This window comes from Elaeis guineensis, chromosome 2 (assembly GCF_000442705.2).
Source record: "Elaeis guineensis isolate ETL-2024a chromosome 2, EG11, whole genome shotgun sequence".
Lineage (NCBI taxonomy): Eukaryota > Viridiplantae > Streptophyta > Magnoliopsida > Arecales > Arecaceae > Elaeis > Elaeis guineensis.
Window position 1 is genome coordinate 72192620 of NC_025994.2, and position 22454 is coordinate 72215073.

Here is a 22454-nt window from a genome sequence, read left to right on the forward strand (position 1 = left end):
TTGTTAATATCTAAGTACAAATATGCTTTTTTAGTGTAAACTATTAAATTGAATTTAAATGATGAAGTTAGCAAAAATAATGTAAACAATTTAACAAGTGGAATTATTCTCAAGATAAATGTCCTAAAATGCACATGCCAGCAAGTGATTGCCATTATATATATGCTATATGCTATGTGTATGATGTCATCCTTGTGCACATGCCATCAATATGTATTCTAACTTTATGCATTGATCCATCAAATATCAAGTTGAACTTACATGATAGAATGATATCCAGAAATATGGCATGTGCTATAATTACTATTACAAGCTAAAGTACTCTTATAGCTCATTTTTCTTTCAGATTGCAGCATTTTGAATATGGCATCACCAAACTTGTTAATAATAAATAAATATTAAACTATAAATTGTCAAGAATAATTCTAAAGACAATGGTGTGCGTAGTATTTCTATTTATATAGCTAGACCTAAAATTATTTAGGATTGTACATAGAGTTATATATTCCTAAAAAAATTGGTGAACTACATTACATAACAAATTAGTTCTTTCATCGAGATAACATTAATTGGTCCATTGGTTAGGGTTTTTATGATAGAAAATACGCTGCTGTCTCACAACTAATCTTCCTTTTTATATTTCATTTCAAGTTAAAAATCAATAATTTAAATAAAATTTTTACTCGTTTGAGTTGATTTAAGCATTCGGACCGTATCTTTCACATAAAAAAAATATTAACTTTTTTTTTACAACATCAATCGATAGATCATATATTGTATATATCGCAAAGAACTCCAACATTTTTTATCTATCTTGAAGCCATTATTATACGGTCCAAAGTTTAACATGTACAAAACATAAAATCCGAACCCTTAGGATGTGTTTGGTTATACCTTTTTTTTATTTTTAATTTTTAATTTTTAAAAAATATTTTTTATTTTTTTATTTTTATTATTGAATAAAAATAAAAAAATAAAAAATATATTTGGTAATTACGTTGCTATAAAGCAAAAAATAATATTTTGAGACGGCAGGTGAAGAGTCCGATGAAAGAGAAAAATTCGAAAAGAGAGGAAGAAGGGAATAAAAAAATGAAGAGCTTGACGAGGGAGAAGGATTCGAGTTCTTTACTTTTTGATTTGGTGTTTTAGATATGGAGAAACAAAAAAAATAGAAAAATAAGTTTTGGAAAATAAAAAATTTTTGCTTTGCATATAAAGTAATTATTTTAATTATTTTTATTTTTTATTTTTCATAATATTATTAAATATTATTTTTTAATTTTTATTTTTTAAAATTAAAAAATAAAAAAATATTTTTTTTAATAACTAACCCAGCGCACTCTTAATTTACGTGGATATGAGGAGAGAGGAGGAGAAGAGTCGAGTTCTTTGGGAGGTGATTGGAACCCAGATGTTTATATTTAATACATTGTGTCTTGCTGCAAACGTTAACAGCGAATGCTTACATGACATCCGGACGACAAGGATGGCTCACATTTCTCAAATAGCAGGTAGTTGACGAAATCATCCATCAAGTGGGCTTAACAGATTTTCCTCAGAGAGAGAGAAAAAAAAAAAAAAGGCTTAACAGATATGTGTAGGTCCCACTTTTAACGTCCAATCACTCCTGTGACTTCGTTCACGTATTTCCTCCTTCTAACCTTTTAATTACTTTTACAAAAGAAACTTAATAAAATTTTAAATTTTAAAAACCAAAATTTTATTTTATTTAAGGTAAGGTTCAAGTAAAAATAATAAATATTGCATAAATTGTAGCTGACCGTTATAATAGTAAGTAATAGATTATAATAGTTATTGTCCTTTTTTTTTTTACCTGTTATTATATGTATTATTATATGAAAAAAGAATGATTGAAATTATTATTTCAGCTGTTAGAATGGTTATGACTTATGACACCATATTTAAAATCTTGGTGGAAATGGACCCTCCACTTCAGTGCACCAATTCTGGTTTTGAACTATTGATTGACAACTGAAATTAAAGCATATTGATTGGGTCGCATCCGAGATAGCATTTTGTCCAAACCAGCTGGCAATAGCTCTTAAAGATTTTTATTATTTTTATTAAGATAATAACTAGAATGATTAAAGCCTGGTTTTACTGCATTGATATCCACTGACTTCCTTAGTACCTACATCAAATGACTTTACTTATTGAACAAATTGGCATCCTTAGGTGCAAGATGAATGCTATGTCAGAAGGCTAGTGCACGTCAAAGTTTGTGATATTTGCTAAATGAACCTGGCATGCATAGTGTTTTAAGATGCATGCATATGTTTTGCCTATATTTTTTTTATATACTTTTATTTGTGTTTAGATCTTTTGTATCCCATCATTCTTTTTTTTAAGTTAAGTGGATAGAACCTGTCTTCTCTTTTTTAACAAAAAAAAAGGGGAAAGAAAGGGAAAAAAAATGGCAGCAAATTATGGACAATCCAAATTTTGGAGAATTGGATGTACAATGTGTTTTAATTAATCATGATTCATTATATCAACACAAGTTTTCCATCTTTTATTTAAAACCACTTATCTATTATTTACAAAAATAAACTCCATTATCCGTCAGTTATGTTCAAGATTAAGTCAATTAAACTTGTGATGTATCCACACTACAAAAAGTGGCTTCAGAAAGAGAAAGACATACTTTAAAACTATAAATATAATTGCATTTGGAAGTAGGATTATCAAGAAAGATGGTACTGTCACAACACTTTTCAGGTTTAGGTACGCCACTGTACCTGCCCGAGTCATTATAAGAGAGAAAAAAAATTATAACAACTCTCTGATGGAACTCGGAACTCCCCGTTGTCTAGCTCAATTCGTTTGGATTTCCATGTCTACCTAATATGCTGGTGCTTAGATATTTTGTTGAGCCACCACACCAGCAAAGGGTTTCTGCAACTTATGCAACAAGCTGGTGTGAGTGGTTGAGACTTGAGAACTCAAGGCTAATCAACCAACCACCATTATTACCTCGCACTTGAAAGGGGACATGAGATCTTAATTATTAAATTAAAAAAAAAAAGTATCGGCATTTATAATCGCATCATCATGGGACATCAAGTGTTCATGGGTGTATCGTCGGTCCTTTTCTTGTGACATCTCTTAACTGTATTGTTTTTTTTTTTTTGGGTAGAAACTTAACTATATTGTTTGATTGATATCGCATATATAATAATTTGTTAGGTTCTATTTCAAACCCTAATTCTCTTGGAATTTCAACTATTAATTGAATTAAGTCTTAGGCGATACATATAGCATGTTAGATCAAATTCATGTGGATATGTTTTCCCTATTTTTTTATAGAGATACAATAAAAGTATTCGATGATCCATGCAGCAAGCACATGGTGCCCCCCGGCTAAGTAATTTCAAATATCCTTTACTAAATTAATTTTTATATGAGATGTGATTTCCTGTATGTTATTGATCATCTCTTGAATAATTCATCATGGAAGCCTACAACTGCCACCACGATTCAAATACACGTACAAACTTCTTGTGATATAATTTTGACCATTCACAATATAACAACAAATATTGTACAAACAAACATTTGCTCAATCAATTTCCTAACGATGATTCGTACATTATCGATTGTTTTGTGTTGAATGTCAAGTTTAACTTGGCAACAAACATCACAATAATGTGATCAACAATTTTAGTAAAATCAATATAATTATTTTCAGAAGAGGCTTGAATTATGGCATTGTCATTACCGGTAGAAAATTTCTCTCCACGCAAACATTGACACTTCAATCGAATTGCCAAGCTACTTTCCTAGAACATCTATAATGTTGCAATCATCTATATAGCCCAGCTAAGCGATATGCCTAGAATCCTTATCCTAACCCCAAGGATAGAGTGACTTCGCAAGGAATCCTTGTTAATTGCTTTTAGTTAATTTGTAGGGTAGCATGCATTAGCATTAAAGGGAAGAAAGCATCATAAACTAGGGAGCAGTAAAGCAAAGTGGTTAGCTTGTTGTGTTACCACTTAACGACCTAAAACCCAGCTGAAGACAAATGGAAGAGAAAAGGTAAGAAAGTGATGTTATTGTTCGACAGAAGTTGGATTAGAGGGACCACTTCGTCCGCAGCACATGATTGCATGATCTCCAATGGCGTCTAAATCCACAGCATCACCACTTCCCTCTGGAGCACCCCATGAAACCTTTTTCTCTATCATAATACCGTACTGAAAGCATTTTAGCTGATGAACAGGAATCCGAAAAGGGCTTATTTTTAATTGGAATGCTTGGAATCCAACAGCTTTCTGAAACAAAAAATTCATATAATTCTACAAAAATAGCACCTTGATTATTCCTTTGGATGATTAATAGCTCATCAGATGAGTTAAGAAGCTCGATCGAGAAAGTTGGATTGATATGTTTCCCTTCTTTTACATTTAAAAGAGAAAATTAGGATAAAGAGAAACAAGAGAAAGTTCTCAACTTAGAACAAGCCAAACTGCATGGACTATTTTTGAGAAGATCAATAGTATCACCAGCCCTCCAAATAGAGGACATTCTGTGATGCATGTCGGAGAGATGCAAATGAGAAACTGATCAACTTGTTACCAGTTCAACCAATCTCATCATTGCTCCCATCCAATAATAATATGAATTTTATAATGTTTTATCATTTTTAAATGCACAGGTAGAATTGCTGTCAATACAGTGTTGGATATAGATAGGTATAACAAATTTGATGTATATGATCTTGACTTTTGGAAACAATGCTCCTCATAAACACGAGTTGGTAGTTGGAAGGATATAAAACGTTGTTTCAAATAAGTTCCATATTTTATCCAGATGAAGCAACTTATTCTTCCAATTTAAAATTTATCTTCAGAAGAGAACTATGTATCAGAATAATATATTAAGATGATGGTACTTGCTCCAACTAGCTTAGGCGTGCAGCATCATGGATATATAAAATAATAACACCCACTCTATCTTTTTTTTTTTTGGGTAACTCACCCGCTCTATATATTAAAGACCAACAAAAAAAAACCATGTGAATTTACTCTGTGTTCGTAAAATCACAAGAGTGACGCATATATTATAATATATTACGGGAAATTACAGCTCAGTTGACTTGGTAGTTTAAATCGATAATGGCTTGTGCGTAGCTATGGACTCGCTTCAAAGACAGCATATATGGAAAGGAGGAAGAACATATATTTTGTTTCTAAGCTGCCCATACTTGTACCAATTGTGACCTGGGCAAGTTTTACAAGAATGATGACATATATGGACCTTTCTAGGTACGAGTAATTAGTCTAGTCCTAAAAAAATGTTTAAAAAATGCAAAGAAAAATGCTATTAACAGCTTCATGAAAGCACTTGACATTTTTTAACCTCTTTTTGAAAACATCAAAATCATTGTGTAAAATGGATTGATCTTATGTTTCATTATTATCATATTTATTTTTTCAAAGAAAATGACGTATTATAAATATTTAAATGCCTCCTGAAGCAAGAGAAGCATAACATATGAGAGCGTTGAATCATAGGGTAAAAAGTTCATTTCCATGAAATTGTCCAAGTTATCTGGTTTGAATCTAATTTTGTTCAGTTTGCCAGAGACCTTCTTCACTTGCCCCTGAATAGGTACTTTCCCTTGCAAGGAAGAAAGTGAGAAATTCTCTTCTCGTTTCGCATGCTTTGCATGAAATCTAAAAGCAACGCTTTACGTATCGATCAACCATTCTTTATCATCTATTCATTTATCTCACATCTTTGAGTAGGATTGAAGGGATTTGGAGGTGGTTATTTTTCATAGCAATTAAATATTAAGAATGGACTCTCCATGGATAACACAAGCAGCTAGCATCTCTTGTCAGGTTTGCGAGGACTTGTACGAATTCTGCTTCCCCTAAATACACTTGTTAATCAACTCAGTGAAACGAGCTAATGCTAGAATTGCAGAACGGGCTTAGTTACAGTACCAGTTTGATTAAGAAGGGAGAACATTGAGCCTGGTAACTTGAGACTATTATGGTCCACAGAGGATGTTTGTGAACAACGTATTCCCCAATGAAAGAGACAGAGAGTCTAGGAGGAATGATTTTGTCTGGGACCACGAAGGCCTTGAATGCTCGCTTCAAATTCGGGGAAAGGAATTATTGGATCCTATAGTATCCAGGAATATAGGAATATGGTGGAATAGGAACCCTCTTTTCTAGTATAAAACTAGCAGTGGATAAGGTAAAGCATTCCTCAGGACTGAGGCGTTTGGACAATTTTGTCTAGAGTAGACCGACACGATGAGTATATCTTGAGAGGAAAGAAATGGCTGCGCTAATGGAGAGTTGGGCATTGTGCGGTTGGACTGTTGGAGAGTTGGAGATTGGCTAGCACATTCATTGTATTGGCCCGTATACACACTCGCTCAACCTTTTTTTTTTTTTTTTGGTTGATGAAAAGGAGTTGAAGGAGCTGTGAGCTACATAAGGCACCAAATTTATCAAAAGTAAAATATGTATATCAGCGTGGAAGAAAATGTAAAATCTATAAACAGAGGAAGTATTGTTCTGTTTATATACAAGATAGCGACCGAAGAAGTGAGAAACGGACTTTTCCAAGTAATGATTTGTGAAAGTAACATCCCATTTACAAGGGCTGCCTTAAGCGCAGAAAGCAGAAGAAAAAGGTCATCATGCCACGCTGTATAAGAAATACTGATTCTATCGTCATATAATGTGCCCAAGAAGAGTGATAGAGGCAAAGGAAAAAATGCTAGGGATGGCATTGGGCTGGGTTCGGGCCGGATTTTTAATTATCTAAATATAAATTTAAATATCCAATAAACTATCCAAATTCAGCTCAAACATTATTGAAACTGAATTTTTTTTTTGATCGGAATCCATCTCTCTAATTATCCAAACCTAAATCTAAATATCCAATAAACTATCCAAATCGAGCTCAAACACTATCGAGACTGGATTTTTTTTGTCCGAACCCATCTCAATCGGGTATCGAGTAATTCAGATTTATCCGATCCGAATCTAATTAAGTCATATTGAGTATTTTTTTTCATTTATGTCAACTCTAAAGCTATATTAGTAGGTGGGGTGGTGGCTAAAGGGAATAAGGAGAGAAAGAGAGGAATGAATAAATAAGTTAGGATTTAGTAACTAATAAGTACAATTAGAAAAATATATTTAATATATATATATATTGAAATATTAAAATAGTTCGAATTGGATTTGGGTCGGATGCATAGCTATCCGTCTTGGTCCGAACCTAAAGTTAAGCATTCGGATTTTACCCAAACCTAGTCAACCCATTGAGGTCGGATTGGATTAGATGCCGATGGATTTGGGTTTTGTTGCCATCCCTAAAAAATGCAACAAAATTTCCAACCCTAAAACCAAAATTTGATCAATGTCGGGGCTTAAAGGTGTCTGGCAAAACAAACCATAACAGACTAAAAATTGAGAGTGGAATTCATTAAAGCAAAAGCACAAAGGCTTAATGAGAATACACTCCCTCACATATAAAAATATATTTATGTATGTATATATGTGTGTATGGACTTATTAGCTACACTTGAATGGATCTATATCTAGATCCAATCAAGTTTGTATTAGACAATAAGGATCATACATTGATAATTCGAACTATTAGATGTGATCCATTACCTCTGAATAGTATACACGATAAAAATCATATGATTCAGAGACTCATAGTCTATGCATCAAGCAATCAAAAAACATATATAATTTCATATTATTTAGATTGTCTATTTCTTGATCATTTGATGTATAGATTAGGGATCTCCAAAATACATGATTTTTAGTATATAAGTAGTTTAAATATAATAGATCATATCCAATGATTCCGATCTAATATATGGGGCTATCATTGTCCAATATAAATTTGATCAAATTTGAGTAAAGATCCACTCGAGTTTAGCTGCCTGTAAGTGGATCATAGTCGAGTCTAAATTGGATGATGGGGAATCATACGTCAATAATCCAAACCATTGAATATGACCTACTAAATTTAAATTGTTCATATACTAAAACTCATATAATTTAGAGACTTCTAACCTATGACTTTTAGTATCTCCAAATCATATTTTTTTTAGTATATAAGCAATTTAGAGATAGTAAATTGCATCTAAAAAATCGTATTATTAATATAGAACCTCCATTGTCTAATTAAATCTAATTGGATTTAAATAAAGGTCCACTCGAACTTAGCAATGTATCTCACTTATATTTCTTAGGTCATCTTACATGACTACTTGGGCGAACAGTTGGGATCCTCTCCAACACTTAGGTTGAATTGCAAATGTCTCATCTTTCAATCATTCTATTGCATAATAAAAGGATAGCTATGGTTGAAAGGTGACTTGGTAATTTAAGCCTAAGCTAGAGAGAATCCCAATTCATTGGGCAAATAACTTTAAATAGGATCAACTTAAATAGCTAGACCTTGACATGAGAAGTAGATACACAAGCCTCTACTTCAATAGTAGGATTAAATATTTTTTTCACTTTAGTTCAAGTCAAAAACTTCTCAATCCATGCCCAACCCATTTTTAGATATAATCTATAGCAAGCAACTTATTTACTTTGTACGGACCTATATCCAACTTATCAAATCTTACTTGTCAATTGGGATAAATTTCATAAACTATAATAAAAATATCTTAATCTTCTAATTTTCAACTTCAAGATAACCCTAATCAAATTATTTTACTAAAAATTTAAAATATTTATACAAAAACTTCAATTAATTCTCTCTTAGAAGTCTTAAAAAAACATGCAAGTCTTTTGTTAATAAAGGAATTCTGAAATTGCTACATTTCGATAATAAGAAACAAGATAGAGAATTTTCTAATTAACAAATGATAGAAAATTTGATTTATCAAGAAAGAAAAGATTCAAAAATTTCTCAAATATCTAGACTCGAAAACCTTGGAGGTGGAGGAGGAAGATACTTAAGAACCAAGAGACAGATAAATTTTAATGTATTATAAAAAATTAGGATAAATTACAAATCCCCCCTCGAGGTTTATGTTTATTATATTTTTATCCAGTAGTTTGAAAAACTTACACTTACACCCCTAAGAAATAATTGTGTCATCAAAAAAAATTCTAAATCTATAAAATAATCAAATTACCCCTTGAGAGAATCCCAGTTGCTAGAGTTTAGCTCATTCGCATCTCCACCCCTCGAGAGAATCCCAATTACTAGTTGCTAGAGTTCGACTCATCTGCATCTCCACTGTCACTGCCGTCGACGATTTTGACCAGCTCAGCCTCTCCCCTATCACCCAAAATGAGCCCATCCTCTTCCTTATCTGGAAGCAGATTGCCATCATGTTCACTAGCTCCCTCAATGCTCATGCTAATGCCGCTGCCTCCCTCATCTCTCTCACCTGTGACAACAATCATTACAGCAAGCTCATCATCGAAGAAGATGGCGTGGGGCCTTTGCTCCATCTCATCAAGGATGACTAGGTGGAGGCTTAGGAGAATGCCATGCTCGCCATCAGTCTTCTCGCCTGTGACTCGGAGAGCGTCGAGCAGATGGTGCTCATAGGTGTTTGCTCGGTGTTCACCAAGGTTCTCAAAGAAGGAGCTATGAAAGTGCAAGCCATGGTGGTGTGGGCCGTGTTGGAGCTCGCCGCCAACCACCCCAAGTGCCAGGACGTCTTCCCCCTTCCATCCCCAAAATCCATCGCCTAATGAAGCCATATATATATATATATATATATATATATATATATTTTTTTTTTTTTTTATATATATATATATATATATATATATATATCTTCACTTCAAAGAGAGAGGAAGACAGAGAAAGATAGTCATCCATGGCGATCATAGAGTTCGTTGGGCCCCATGTGCTAGTCATCCCATATCTAGCCCAAGGGCATATGCTCTCTCTCCTCGACCTTGCTCATCTTCTCTCCTCCCACATCCATGTCACCCTCACCATTGCCGTCACCACCAAGAACCGCCTCCTCCTCGACCCCCTTCTCTCCCACTCACCTGCTGTCGTCCCTCTGATCCTCCCCTTTCCCGATTACCCCACCCTCTCTTTGGGTCTCGAGAACTCCAAGGACCTCCATCCTGCCTTCTTTCGACCTCTCATCTATGCCATTGTCGGCCTCTGTAACCCCTTCCTCCATTAGGCACGATCTACTCCCCACCCCCCAACTGCCATCATCTCTAACTTGTTCCTTGATTGGACCACCGACTTCACTATCGAGTTGGGCATCTTTCACCTCACCTTCTCCCCCTATGATACCCTCGCCATTGCAGTTGCTCACATCCTTTGGTGTCGGATGCCCCAAAGATCCAATCTTAACAACCCTAATTGCCTCATCTCCTTCCCGAAAATCTATTCCCTTGTTTTTCCTTGGCGCCACCTCTCCATGCTCTGTCGGACCTACAAAGAAGGAGAATCCATCTTGGCGAGGGGGCGAGGTTCGTCTGGTGCGTGAGGGGGCTGACAGCAGTGCCAGTGGGCTTTGAGGGATAGGTGGCGGGTGGGATCTGGTGGTGCGGGAATGGGCCCCATAGGTGGCAATTCTGGCATTTAATAGAAGGCAACGTTCCCACATTCTTTTTTTTAATCTTTTATTCAAGGTTATTTTTGTCATTTCAAAAATTTATAATGACGTGGCAATAAGATCCAAGTTAACATTAACAGACCGTCTAACGGCAGCATTAGACTGTAGGATTGACTAAAACATTAAGGATGTAACTATAAGTTTTGAAAATTACTCGATGTACCTATAATTTCGATATATTTTTAAAAGACTTTTGTAATGTAACCAAAAAACTTAATTATGAATGAATTATTTTTGGATATTCTTATAATTTAGATTTTAATCACATCATGTCAAATCTAAAAAGTTTTAGAAATCATGTTCGCCTCTACATGTATTATAACCAGTATAACTAAAAATATGGTATTCAGAGTTGGTATTCAAATAAAGTAGGGAAGAAAAGAAAGAAAAAATTAAAATAAAAGAAAAATGACATGTGAAAACTTGAACTTATCCTTTCCTTCACTTTTCTTCTCATTCTTCTTCTTATGTTTTTTCTCTTAATCATTATCATTCTTATCAATACTTCACTAGAGCATAGTCCAATGCGCAATTACCACCATTTTAAGAGTCTGAGAATCACGTTTAAATTTTTGTTCAATCCATGAGACCTATTTGAGGGCTCAACCATATCTAACCTATGTATACTGGTTGGGTCTCAACCAATTGACACCTAATCTAATTATTTAAAAATCACCATCCAAAACCATTTGTTTGGGGTGTTTTCAAGGGAGTTGGCCGATCCAGGTCTCCCACCATTCAACCTTGAAAGCTATATTAACAACGGTCAAGTCAAATATATTTTCGTTTTGAAAATCACATCGATATTTCTATGTAGGAGTAATACTTGGTAGATATCTTTATAGAACAACTCCTGTAGAAATCTGACATGGATTCGGTATGTATCTTTGGCGCAATCCAATGTCACATCAACCCGACACCTAATAATATTGTAAATTTTATTTACTTATAACTCTAGCCGATTAAAACTAATGAAACAAAAATATTATACATCATTTTTTGTCCCGTGAAGCAGTCCACCTAACCCTGCCCAAGCATCTAACGCCGCATTGCTATGATAGCAAAACAGATGCAACTGCTTCCATGCGCAAGTTGAAGTGTCACAAGTCACTGTAGCCATTGCATCTGCTCCATGGCCCATGCAGCACATGGATGGCCATGGAGTTAGGCTGCTTTCTAACCCTCTTTTGATGCGAGAGGCCTGAGACTTAGTTGTTACAGCAGCACAATGACCCAGTTGTCTCCATATACCTGGTCCATCCATTATCTTGGGAAATCATTGTTCCACTACCAACACCTTTCATTAAATTATTCCAATATTGGCCGGCACATAGCCATAGAACACCTTAATGGAATTCAAACTCATGATCACCTGCAAGCTGACCTGAAACAGAAGGGAGCATCAACAGAAAGTGCAAGCTATTCTGCTAGAAGTTTCTTGAAGGTCATGCAGGAGACAAGGGTTCAAATTCGCTTTCGCCGGTGTTCCCTAGCTGCTTCAGTAAGAGCTCACATGCAATTCACGGCACATATTGCACGCATCAGGAAGATATCCATAAATCAGACATTACCAAAGGAAATGGCATGATCTCTGCTATCTCACATACCTTGATGCCACTGCCAAGCCAAACTCATTTCTCCTTGCAGGCTATGATATCATACCCAATCCAGGCCCACATTACCACCATCGAGCAGCATCAAGCAAGATCCTGATCTGGTGTATCCTGGAATTTGAGCTCAAAGACCATAGCAAGTAGATTAGGCTACTTCTGATTTATTTCAAGAAGCTGATTAGATTGATCTGGGTCCATGCTTCTTTAGAGTAATTCTTTTGTTCCAGGATGGGTTGATGACAGTACTCAGACAGGATCTATTTCCAAAAGCTTTCTAACCAGATAACTCCAACTAACTTGCCACAATTCCCAACAGATTCTTAATCAACCAATCACAAAAACAAAAAAAAGTTAATAAAATGTAGTATTAATTAAAATTTAAATAACCAACATGTCTTATTGGAAAGTTTGAGGACTGCTAACAAGGTCCAGATGACCAGATAAATCAACTGTAATATTATACACCAGGACATGATGAAAATGACAGACCTTCGGAAGAACTGAAGTTCAACACTTTCACATTTCTCTGGGAAGAAGCCAGATGGCTGATCCAAAAGTAATGGTAGCAATGTTAGACCTGATAAGGAGAGAACTGTTACATATCAACAGATATTAAACAAAAGACAATGACAATATGAAAGCTTTTAAAAAGCAAAATTTGTTGCAGTTTGCTTATCATAACTACATTCCCCAAACAAGTTCTTCACCTAACTCTAACTGAATTCTTCAAAACAGATTATTAAAATGTTAAGCGTCATTCAACTGATTGGAATCTCTGAGCAAAATACAGCTGATTAGAATCAAAAGGTCCGAATAAAATATATTCTTCAGGTTATGTACTAATTAGATGGTCATAATAATTTATGCTTTCCACCCAGGGATGCATAACAAGCACAAGTGAAACCATTACCCTTTCCCTTAGCATTTCCTTCTAAAGAGGAATTGGAGTCATCATGGTTGGTAGTTGAAGTCTGTAGTGCCTTGCAGATCACATGCACGATCCTTGCAGTCCAATTTTCCCCATCTAGCATTCACTCTATTGCAGGGAAATGTCAATTTTCCAAGGCTGTAAAAAGAACCAAAACTTAAACTATCAATTTAAGTAATGGAGCACCTCACAAAAATTACTGGAACTGCTAGCAGGAACCAGACAAGGCAAAAAGAGGACAATATTCACAGTAAAAAAAAGAAAAAAATTTAACCAAGAACCTTCGGTTAACAATGTTGTGCACATGACACAGCCATTGAGAGAACTCAGCTTGTGATCCAGCTTGTACAGGGTTCGCTCTGGCGATCAAAATAAAGTGATTATGCAGAGATGAAAACATTGTGCATCACTATTGATTTCTTTTCTTTTTCTTTTTTTTAAGAAAATCAAGACTTTGACTCTGCTTCAGCAGGTTTTGAGCTACTTCTGCCAAAAACCAAAAAGATCAAGTATACAAATAATTCATCATAGTGACACACCAAAAACTGATCATATTAACTATTAATCTGACTGTTCAGATAAATAGAAATGCTCTTGATATGCTTTTCAAGGCCAGTCTTCTAGCATGAAGGATAGAAAAGGATGAATGTATCACTTACTTCAAAATTTCCTTAAAATGATCTGCACATTCTTTACAAGGATAAAGTCGAGATAATATGACCATCTACATAAAGGAACAAGCTCCATGTCATCTATATTTCACATGTACAAATAAAAGTTTCCATGATTCTAATGATAAAAAACTTGGTGCGTGCCATTCATTTCAAAATATCCACAAAATAAAGGAAGCGATGATGTAACAATGAGCATCTAGAGAACAGATCAACCAGACTGAGATGACTATACCAAGATAATATCTCATGGAATTAAATGTAAGCCCTGTGGAAGAGTATCATAGAAAGCACCAATGCATAATGCAAAGGAAGAAGAAAAGACCCTTTAAAAGTATATTGGCAAAAACCTCCCTGTATGCTATTCATATCGAAAGATCCATGAAATAGAGGCATGCATGATCCAACAACAAGTATCGTGTGAACAGATGTACAAGATCCATAAAACTGACATGACTTGCACCAAGATAATATTGCATGGACCTAAATGTAAACCCTGTGGAAAGATACCATAAATTTAAGCATCAATATCTCATGCAAAGTGGAGGAAGAAGAAAAGAAAGATCTTGTTATTGCTCACAAAATACGCATAATAAATTAATATTACGATGCTCATTTTCCTAATAGCCAATATCAACTTTTCCTTTTTTTTGTTTTTTTAAAAGATTAGATGAAATAACTATTAACTCTTTTCAAAAGTAATGCCAACTCTTCTTACCACATGATCCTCATGCATGCAAAGTTATGCACGAGGCTTGATATTATGTGAATCCTAAGAAATGAAAGTAATACTTAAATGATTACATGTGCCATAGGATATTAATCCTAAGTAAAACGCTAATCTTACTGGATGCCGCTGTTGAATAGTTATAAAACCATTTTTTGAGCATATAATAACTATGACAATCATACACTTACTGCTCATTCCTATTTGCAACTTGACAAAAAAAAGGAAAAAAAGTGAGACACCATATAAATGAAAATTCCAACTAAACTATAGTTGGTTTAAAATCCTACACAATTATAATTGCCAAAATTCAGTAGACATGCAATCAAGCAGGAAAACAAGTTTTATCAACTATAATTTCTGGGAACTAGACTGTGAACCTTAAGTAGTCAATTTTCAATTATTCAAACTACTAAGGCATCACTGCGATGCTAATGGCACAGCGAATTCATCCCTATCTAATCACCCTGCTCCGTGCAATGCCTATTTCCCTGTCTTGCAATGCATATATGTGCTTGATAGCACGTTTGATTTGAATGCATTGCAAGTTGAGATAAGAAGGAGCAAGAGAATTAAAACTAAATGGAATGATTAATTTAAGAAAACATGACTTACATTTAAATGCAATTATGTTAAGTTCATACTGAAGGGGCATAACAAGCAAATTATTGAACCATACCAGTTCTTTTACATCATGTTTTTGCTGTCTTGTTGGGTGATCTGGAAACTGAAAAATTCAGAATCAGTTGGGTATTGGAGAAGTCAACACAAATGTAAGCATTTTTTTTTTCATTAAAGAAAATTGACATGACACTTTAATATTTAAGAATTTGGTAGGAGGAAATCAAGCAGCATCTTGTCATGAAAAGACAATGGCATTGACACCACCATTATGTCTTGGACCATTCACACAATCAAGATAGTTTTTAACAGGAAAGTGGAAGAAGATTTACTGAAAATTATGTGTGGTCCCTGAAACAGATCCAGCTTAGCAAGTGACACAAATAAAAATTAAAAGTTTTGAATGTACATATCCAAAAGGGGATGACAAAAAAATTTAAAATTATTTCAATATTGATCAAGATCTGTGACCAAATAGCATCTATAACTAACCAAAAAACATGCATTCACGCAGAAACCTATGAAAGGTCATTTGGACAAGTACTTTCAGTAAGCCCTTTTTCATGCAAAATACCTTTCATCAGCCCATGATATTACTGTGATTAGACTGATGAGCACACCTAAACTAGATCTTACCGACAGTTCTTCTTGATGGCATTTAAAGTCTGCACATAAAAGTTTCACAATTAGGTGAGCCTTAAAGCAATGGTAAGGTTGCACCATCGTGACTTAGAGGTTGCACTTTTGAAACATAGAAGCCGCCTCTCCACATGCAGGGCTAAGGCTGCACATATCTGACCCTTCCCAGACTCTACCACAATGACTAGAGCCTCGTGCACTAGGCCACCCTTTTTATATAGAAATTTATGACAATGTTGAACGTGGAGACATAATGTACATGAGTATGTTAAACAATTATTTTCAAGTTGAAGATGTGATGCATATGGCATTATGCCATGACAGCAATCAGAACTAGTTCTCATAGATGAGAACATCATACATGAAAATGCTGAAATGCAGTTTGACACAAAAGTCACATCATTAGTTTTATAAGAGAAAAGGCACACAACAAAATCAATTTATTAGTTTTCTGGGTGAAAGACAGCATTCAGTTCGTATAACATTAAGATGGGAGAAAGCTACGAGTAGTGCTGGGACATGCTAGTAGTAAATGGGCATACTGTTCAATATAAAACACATACCAACTTGAAACTAATGAAAAAGGTATAAATTATGACACTTGAACCATGGAAACACAAGATTTGGTCACACAAAGTAATGTCTAAACTCAATACTCTTCATGTTTGCTCTGTTATTTCATGAATTTTAGCTGGGACACTAAACATGGGCAACTAAATTGCTGTATGAAGACTCTGGAAACATCCCTTACATTTAATCCTTGTAGAAGTTGCTAGCATGAAGCATTGACTTATCCCTTTAATGTCTAGTAGAACATTTTCTGTTTTTACCTTTTCCAAACCTAAATTCCTATAATCTGCAATTAACCGGTCATCCTTAAGGTCCTTATCTCTTTATGCCTGAATAACTTCTTAAGAATAAACAATCGATAAGGAATTTACAAACTGCCCACAAGCATTCACGAAAAGACTTATTTAAAACATGCAATGAAAGATAAAAAAAACTAGGAACATCATGATCCTAACAGCGACAGGTATCATTACATTGAACACCTTTTCCAGTGATCTTTTACAGAAACAATGGAAAAGTCTGAAAAGTTAAGTCGGTTGCCTGAAAAAAATATGGCCTTTTAGACGAACATAGGTTTTGCATCCTATTTATCGAAATACTCAACGACCATACAAAAGAAAGGTGAAAAATATTTCATCCATATGAATAAGCCATGCAAAGTTAATAACTGATCCTTATAAAGGGAAATAATCAAACACCTGTGCTGCAATGGTGTGGAGAAGAGTCCACGTAGACCTCCCGAGCTCCTCCTTCGTCAATGGAATCGCCGACTTCTCCTGAACAAATTCCAACAAGAATCAGCAAGTCAAACCGACAACCAAACATAAAGACTTCTTCGGCTGTCCATTGGTGAAAAGGGGAGAGCGGGAGTGCCTTCATGGGAGAAGCTTCATCCGTGGATTGAAGAAGACAGGAGGGCTTGGAGGAGACAAAGAGGGGAGGCGGAGACGAGCGGTGGTGGTGGTTTTGGGGGGCGGGAAAGAGGCGGGAGAGATGGGTTTGGACGCAGCGGGAGAGGGATTCGGTGGCCTTTAGGATGGCTTCGAATGGATTTTCCGACATTTTCTTTTGTTCTCTCTGTGTCGGAGAAGATGGCTATGGACGCTCCGGCGATGAGAAGAGAACGAAAGCTAGGGAAAGACGCAGGGATAACTGGAGATGAAGGCCTCGCGGGTATCGCTTTTGTTTTCCATTTTATAAATTTTGTGTGTAAAACATATCTAATTACTGATTTTGCAAGAAAACATATAACTTTTTTTTTCCCAGGAAAGAACTATTGAAGTTATTATAATCTCAAAAATATCTAAATTTATCTGCCAACAAAACATAATTAATTATTTGATTTTTTTTGATAAAATTATTTGAAATGTAATTCTACTAATTATGATAGAAAAAAATAATCAGTAAATGATTCAGAACTAGTCCAATGAATTACAGATTCTAATCTTATGCATTCAAATTTTTACTCAAAGCTGTTTTTGTAAGGTGAAGGGTAACTTAAACCTTAAGCTATAAAATTTCAATTTTTATTTATTGAAACAGGATAAGTTAGGGAGTTATAAGGATCAAGATATGATTGACTAAAGTTGGAGAACATCTTACATCCAAATATACACCTGCAACTCGCTTAACGTGCCAAATTCATAATTGAGATAGTACTTAGCATCTAGAAGCCTAATGATGGAAGATCATGCAATAAAAAATCTAAATGTATTTCTATTAGATGCAGATATAGATATTAAAAAATTTTATTTTATTTGAAAGTTAGAAAATTTATTTTTGTATGAAGTCTAAAAATAGAATTTTATAAAAATTTAATTATTTTATTTTTATGTGAACTCTTATTGTTTGAAATATTTTTATAAGAATAGCTTAAGTGATTACATCAATTCTCATATTTTAAATATTTTTTTTTTTATTTTTAAACAGAGGAATGGACCAACCACATCTCTTTCACAAAGAAAATGAATATACATCAAGAGATAAGCCTAAGGATACCATATAAACTCCACAAAAATCAAACTACAAATTCAAAAATCAAATCACTCTTCTCAAAATTAATATTAAAATCTTTTTTCCTTATAATTTATAAAAAAATCCAAATTCTAAAATTCTTGACATTAGAAACTCATAAAAATCCATTGGAAAGTTGCAAAATTATAAGCATCCTATCTACAACCATTAACAATCCCACAAATGATAAAATCAGGAAAGATTTCAAATGAACAAACCAAGACATCCTCTTAGTTGAGGCACTTTACATGGCCCAGTGTACCATAAAAAAATTGAAGATATGATAAACCTACAAAAAAGAAAATCTCTATCATCATGATTCCATTAATATGAACCACTAAATATTGGAGATGAAAAAACTATTATCATCATCGATATTATAGATATGGAGGAAGGAAAGGGGAGACCAAGAATAGAGGGGACTCTTAACTACCTGAAAAATGGAGAGATTTTACAAGATAGAAAACAGGCACAGCATAAATAGACTCGAATATGAGGAGGAAAGAGGGAGGACGAAAGAGATTAAATTGGAGGATGGAAGGAAAAAAGATGGAGAGAGGGGGAGGAAGAGAAGCAGAGCTATAGTAGGAAAAAGGGAGAGAGAAATGTTGGAGAAGAGAGGGAAAGAAGGGTGAGGAAGAGAGGAAGAAAGAGATGGGGTAGGGAGAGCTAAGGAGGGTGGAGGAAAAGAGAGGGTGTGGGAACATCTCCTCAGTAAAGAAGAAGAGGGGAGAGAAAGAAAGAAGAGGAAGAAGAAAATAAATATTTTTATTGATTAGATGCCCTACTAGTCCCTGCCATCCATCATCACTAATTGATGAACTTTCATCAATAACAAAAGCTCACCCAAAGTTTGGAAAAATATATAAGCAACCGATAATCTATGATACTTTTGTTAGATAAGTGTTTGTAGCATTATTTCAATTTCAAAACTAGCAATGTGTATGCACTTGATTCATAACTATAGGATTCTCAATTTTTTTTTTTTTTTTTTTTCATAGGAATGCAAGAGGATGGATCTTGATGCAATAGTAAGGTTGCTTCTTTATAATTTCAGTGTCATGATAGTGCGATGGTAAAATTATGTATTTCTGATTTACCTCATAATGTTAGAATAGATGTTTTTTTTTTGTCCGGTCAAAGTAGAAAGACTAATTAATGTGGTTGTATTCAAAATATAGGATAAGAAACGAAGTAACTCATTTTAGAAGGCATTCTGGCAGACCTAATTTGCCATCTTTGGAAATCCTAGAAACAAGCTTCCTGCTTCACAGATCATTTACAGGGACCCAACAATCGCCTACATTCCGAACTCTATGATATACATGCTCTGTTATGGGAGAGGTGTGGGGGGGACTTGGTGTAAGCGGTAATTTTGTTTTACTGTGGCCTGGTTCAAAACAGGAAATTAGCTTCTTCTTGCGCGGGGATTTGGCTCCCCATATCCTTCGGTAACCGGAGATGCCCCTCTTACATGCAATCTTGTCACCTCCCTGTTCCAACAATCTTCAAAAAATGCCACTGCCTCCCCGCACGTCATCAGACCGCTTTTCTCACTAACATTCTAGCTTATTATTTTCCATTATCATCTAAATCTAATCTTAAACGTTAACATTCTATCTTGCATTTTAATTGACGAAGAAACATGCAGAGCTCGGACCGTTCCTTCTTCGCCACCGCAAAATGTCCGACGGTGGCGCCGCCACCCTCGCCCTCCTCCAGTCCTGCGCCACCCTCCGAGACCTCCACCAAGTTCACGCCCAGATGATAAAAACCCAGCATGACCGCTCCTCCTTCCTCGCCGGCAAGCTCGTCGCTTTCTGCTCCCACCGCAACCTCATGGACTACGCCCTCTCCGTCTTCGCCCACACCCTCTCCCCAGGCCTTTTCGCCCGCAACTCCATTATCCATGGCTACCTCCAGGCCTCCTCCCCCCACCTCGCCCTCCTCTTCTTCGCCTCCCGCCCCGCTCTACCCCCCAACTCCCATACCTTCCCCCTGCTCTTCAAAGCCTGCGCCCAACTCCACAACCTCCTCCTTGGTAAAGCCCTCCATGGCCACCTTCTAAAGATCGGATTCCACTCCGACCTCCACGCTCATACCGCCCTTCTTTACCTCTACGCCTCCTGCGGCCAAGTCATATCCGCGCGCAAGCTGTTCGCTGTTAGTCCCCACGGAGACTGCATCGCTTGCTGGAATGCCATAATTTCGGGTCTCGTCAAGGGTGGCCGCTCGAAGGAGGCCTTAGAGCTATTTTACGAGCTGCTGGGAATGGAATGTCGTCACAGGGAGACTCCATTAGAGGCGGATGAGATTACAATCGTTAGTGCTCTGGCCGCTTGCACGGATCTCGGCGCGTTGGACTCGGCAAAATGGATACACGAGTATGCTCTGAAGAATGAAGTCCGGGTTAATGTGTGTGTTGGCACGGCGCTGGTTGATGCTTATGCGAAGTGCGGGAGCGTCGACCTTGCGAGGAGAGTGTTTGATGAGATGCCTGAACGGAATGTGATGTCTTGGACCGTGATGATTAGAGGACTTGCCATGTTTGGGCAGGGCAGGGAGGCTCTCGCATTGTTCTCCAAGATGGTTTCTGAGGGTGGAGCACCTGATGATGTTACATTTGTTGGTGCTCTGTCGGCTTGCACTCATTCAAGATTGGTTGATGAGGGCCGGCGTATCTTTGACAGCATGGGCAAGTGTTTCAATGTTTCGCCGAAGATGGAACACTATGGTTGCATGGTCGATTTGTTGAGCAGGGTGGGGTTGTTGAAGGAGGCATTGGATTTGATAGAGAGTATGCCAATGAAGCCTGATGCTGCACTCTGGGGCTCTCTATTAAGTGCTTGCAGGAGGAATCCAAGTCATTTGGAGCTTGCTGAATATGTGGCTGGCCGTTTGATGGAGATCGAACCTTATAATGATGCTACTTATGTCTTGCTATCAAACATTTATGGTTACCATAATAGATGGGAAGATGTTGGGAGAATTAGGACATGGATGAAAGCTAGAGGAATAAGCAAGACTCCAGGATGCAGCTCTGTTGAATTAGATGGCGTGGTTCATGAGTTTATTGTTGGGGATAAGTCACACCCTGACATTGAAGAGATACATGCAATGGTGGAAGAGATTGAAATGAAGGTTGTCGAGATGGGACATGTGGTGGATACTTCAGAGGTATTGCTAGACATTGAGGAGCATGAGAAAATGAATGCTTTGATGCTCACAGTGAGAAACTAGCTCTCGCATTTGGACTTATCAAGACCAATTATCCTGCACCCATTCGGATTGTGAAGAACCTTAGAGTTTGCAGTGATTGCCATTCAGTTATGAAGCTTGCTTCCAAGGCCTTCAGCAGGGAGATCATTCTAAGGGATAGGAATAGGTTTCACCGATTTGCTGAAGGATTCTGCACTTGTGCTGATTTCTGGTAGAATATTTATTTGTGTGTAATCATAATGGCATATGTAAGAAAGATCTGTATATCTTCATTTACAAAGGGAATGATGATCAATACCCTATAGGCATTTGGTCTTTGTTTACAGGGTGGTTGATGATTTTGGATTGGGAATTCGATGTTTTATTATGAGTCTGGATTCCATGGATGCTGTCACTGAAAGCAATAAATAACCAAGCTTTTGGACATTGACTAGCCTATTAATAAATCACAAAATTGTCATTTTAATTGAGCATCGTTGTTCTATCACTTCCATTTGCTTCCTATACTTCATCCCTACTGTAATGAACCGCAATTATCGTGCTAGAATAAAAGTTCATTCAAAGTCCTAAATAATGCTTATGGTTACAGGGATGGAGAGGCTGAGACTTAGGTCGATGCCTAGTCATAAAAGTCAAAAGGAGCCACTCTTTTATTTTGGTAAGAAAAGGTGCCACTCTTTGGTAGCCTTGCGGAAAGGGAAGTGGTGGCATGAAGAAATGAGTTCAGCATTCATATCCTACCTAGCATCCGATGATGTCCTGGCTTAGTTTAACTGCATATATTAATGGAAGAATGTATTAAACAAGACCAAAGCTACTGTTTATGTAACACCAA

At 36.2% G+C, this 22454-nt stretch overlaps 2 protein-coding genes across 2 annotated transcripts; one reads left to right on the forward strand and one right to left on the reverse strand.

The window, feature by feature from the left end:
• Positions 1-12582: 12582 nt before the first annotated feature.
• On the reverse strand, positions 12583-14194 carry LOC105035270 (FAD-linked sulfhydryl oxidase ERV1). The gene is made up of 4 exons (XM_073251835.1): positions 13819-14194; positions 13441-13518; positions 13142-13297; positions 12583-12808 (listed from the first exon to the last, which is right to left on the reverse strand). The coding sequence occupies exons 1-3, from the start codon at positions 13881-13883 to the stop codon at positions 13183-13185; spliced, it is 258 nt and encodes an 85-aa protein (XP_073107936.1). The 5' UTR covers positions 13884-14194; the 3' UTR covers positions 12583-12808; positions 13142-13182.
• A 3116-nt stretch (positions 14195-17310) lies between these two features.
• Positions 17311-21904, forward strand: LOC105035269 (pentatricopeptide repeat-containing protein At5g66520). The gene is made up of 2 exons (XM_010910781.3): positions 17311-17560; positions 20052-21904. Exons 1-2 carry the CDS (start codon positions 17434-17436, stop codon positions 21638-21640), a joined length of 1716 nt encoding a protein of 571 aa, XP_010909083.2. The 5' UTR covers positions 17311-17433; the 3' UTR covers positions 21641-21904.
• The last annotated feature ends 550 nt before the right edge of the window (positions 21905-22454 follow it).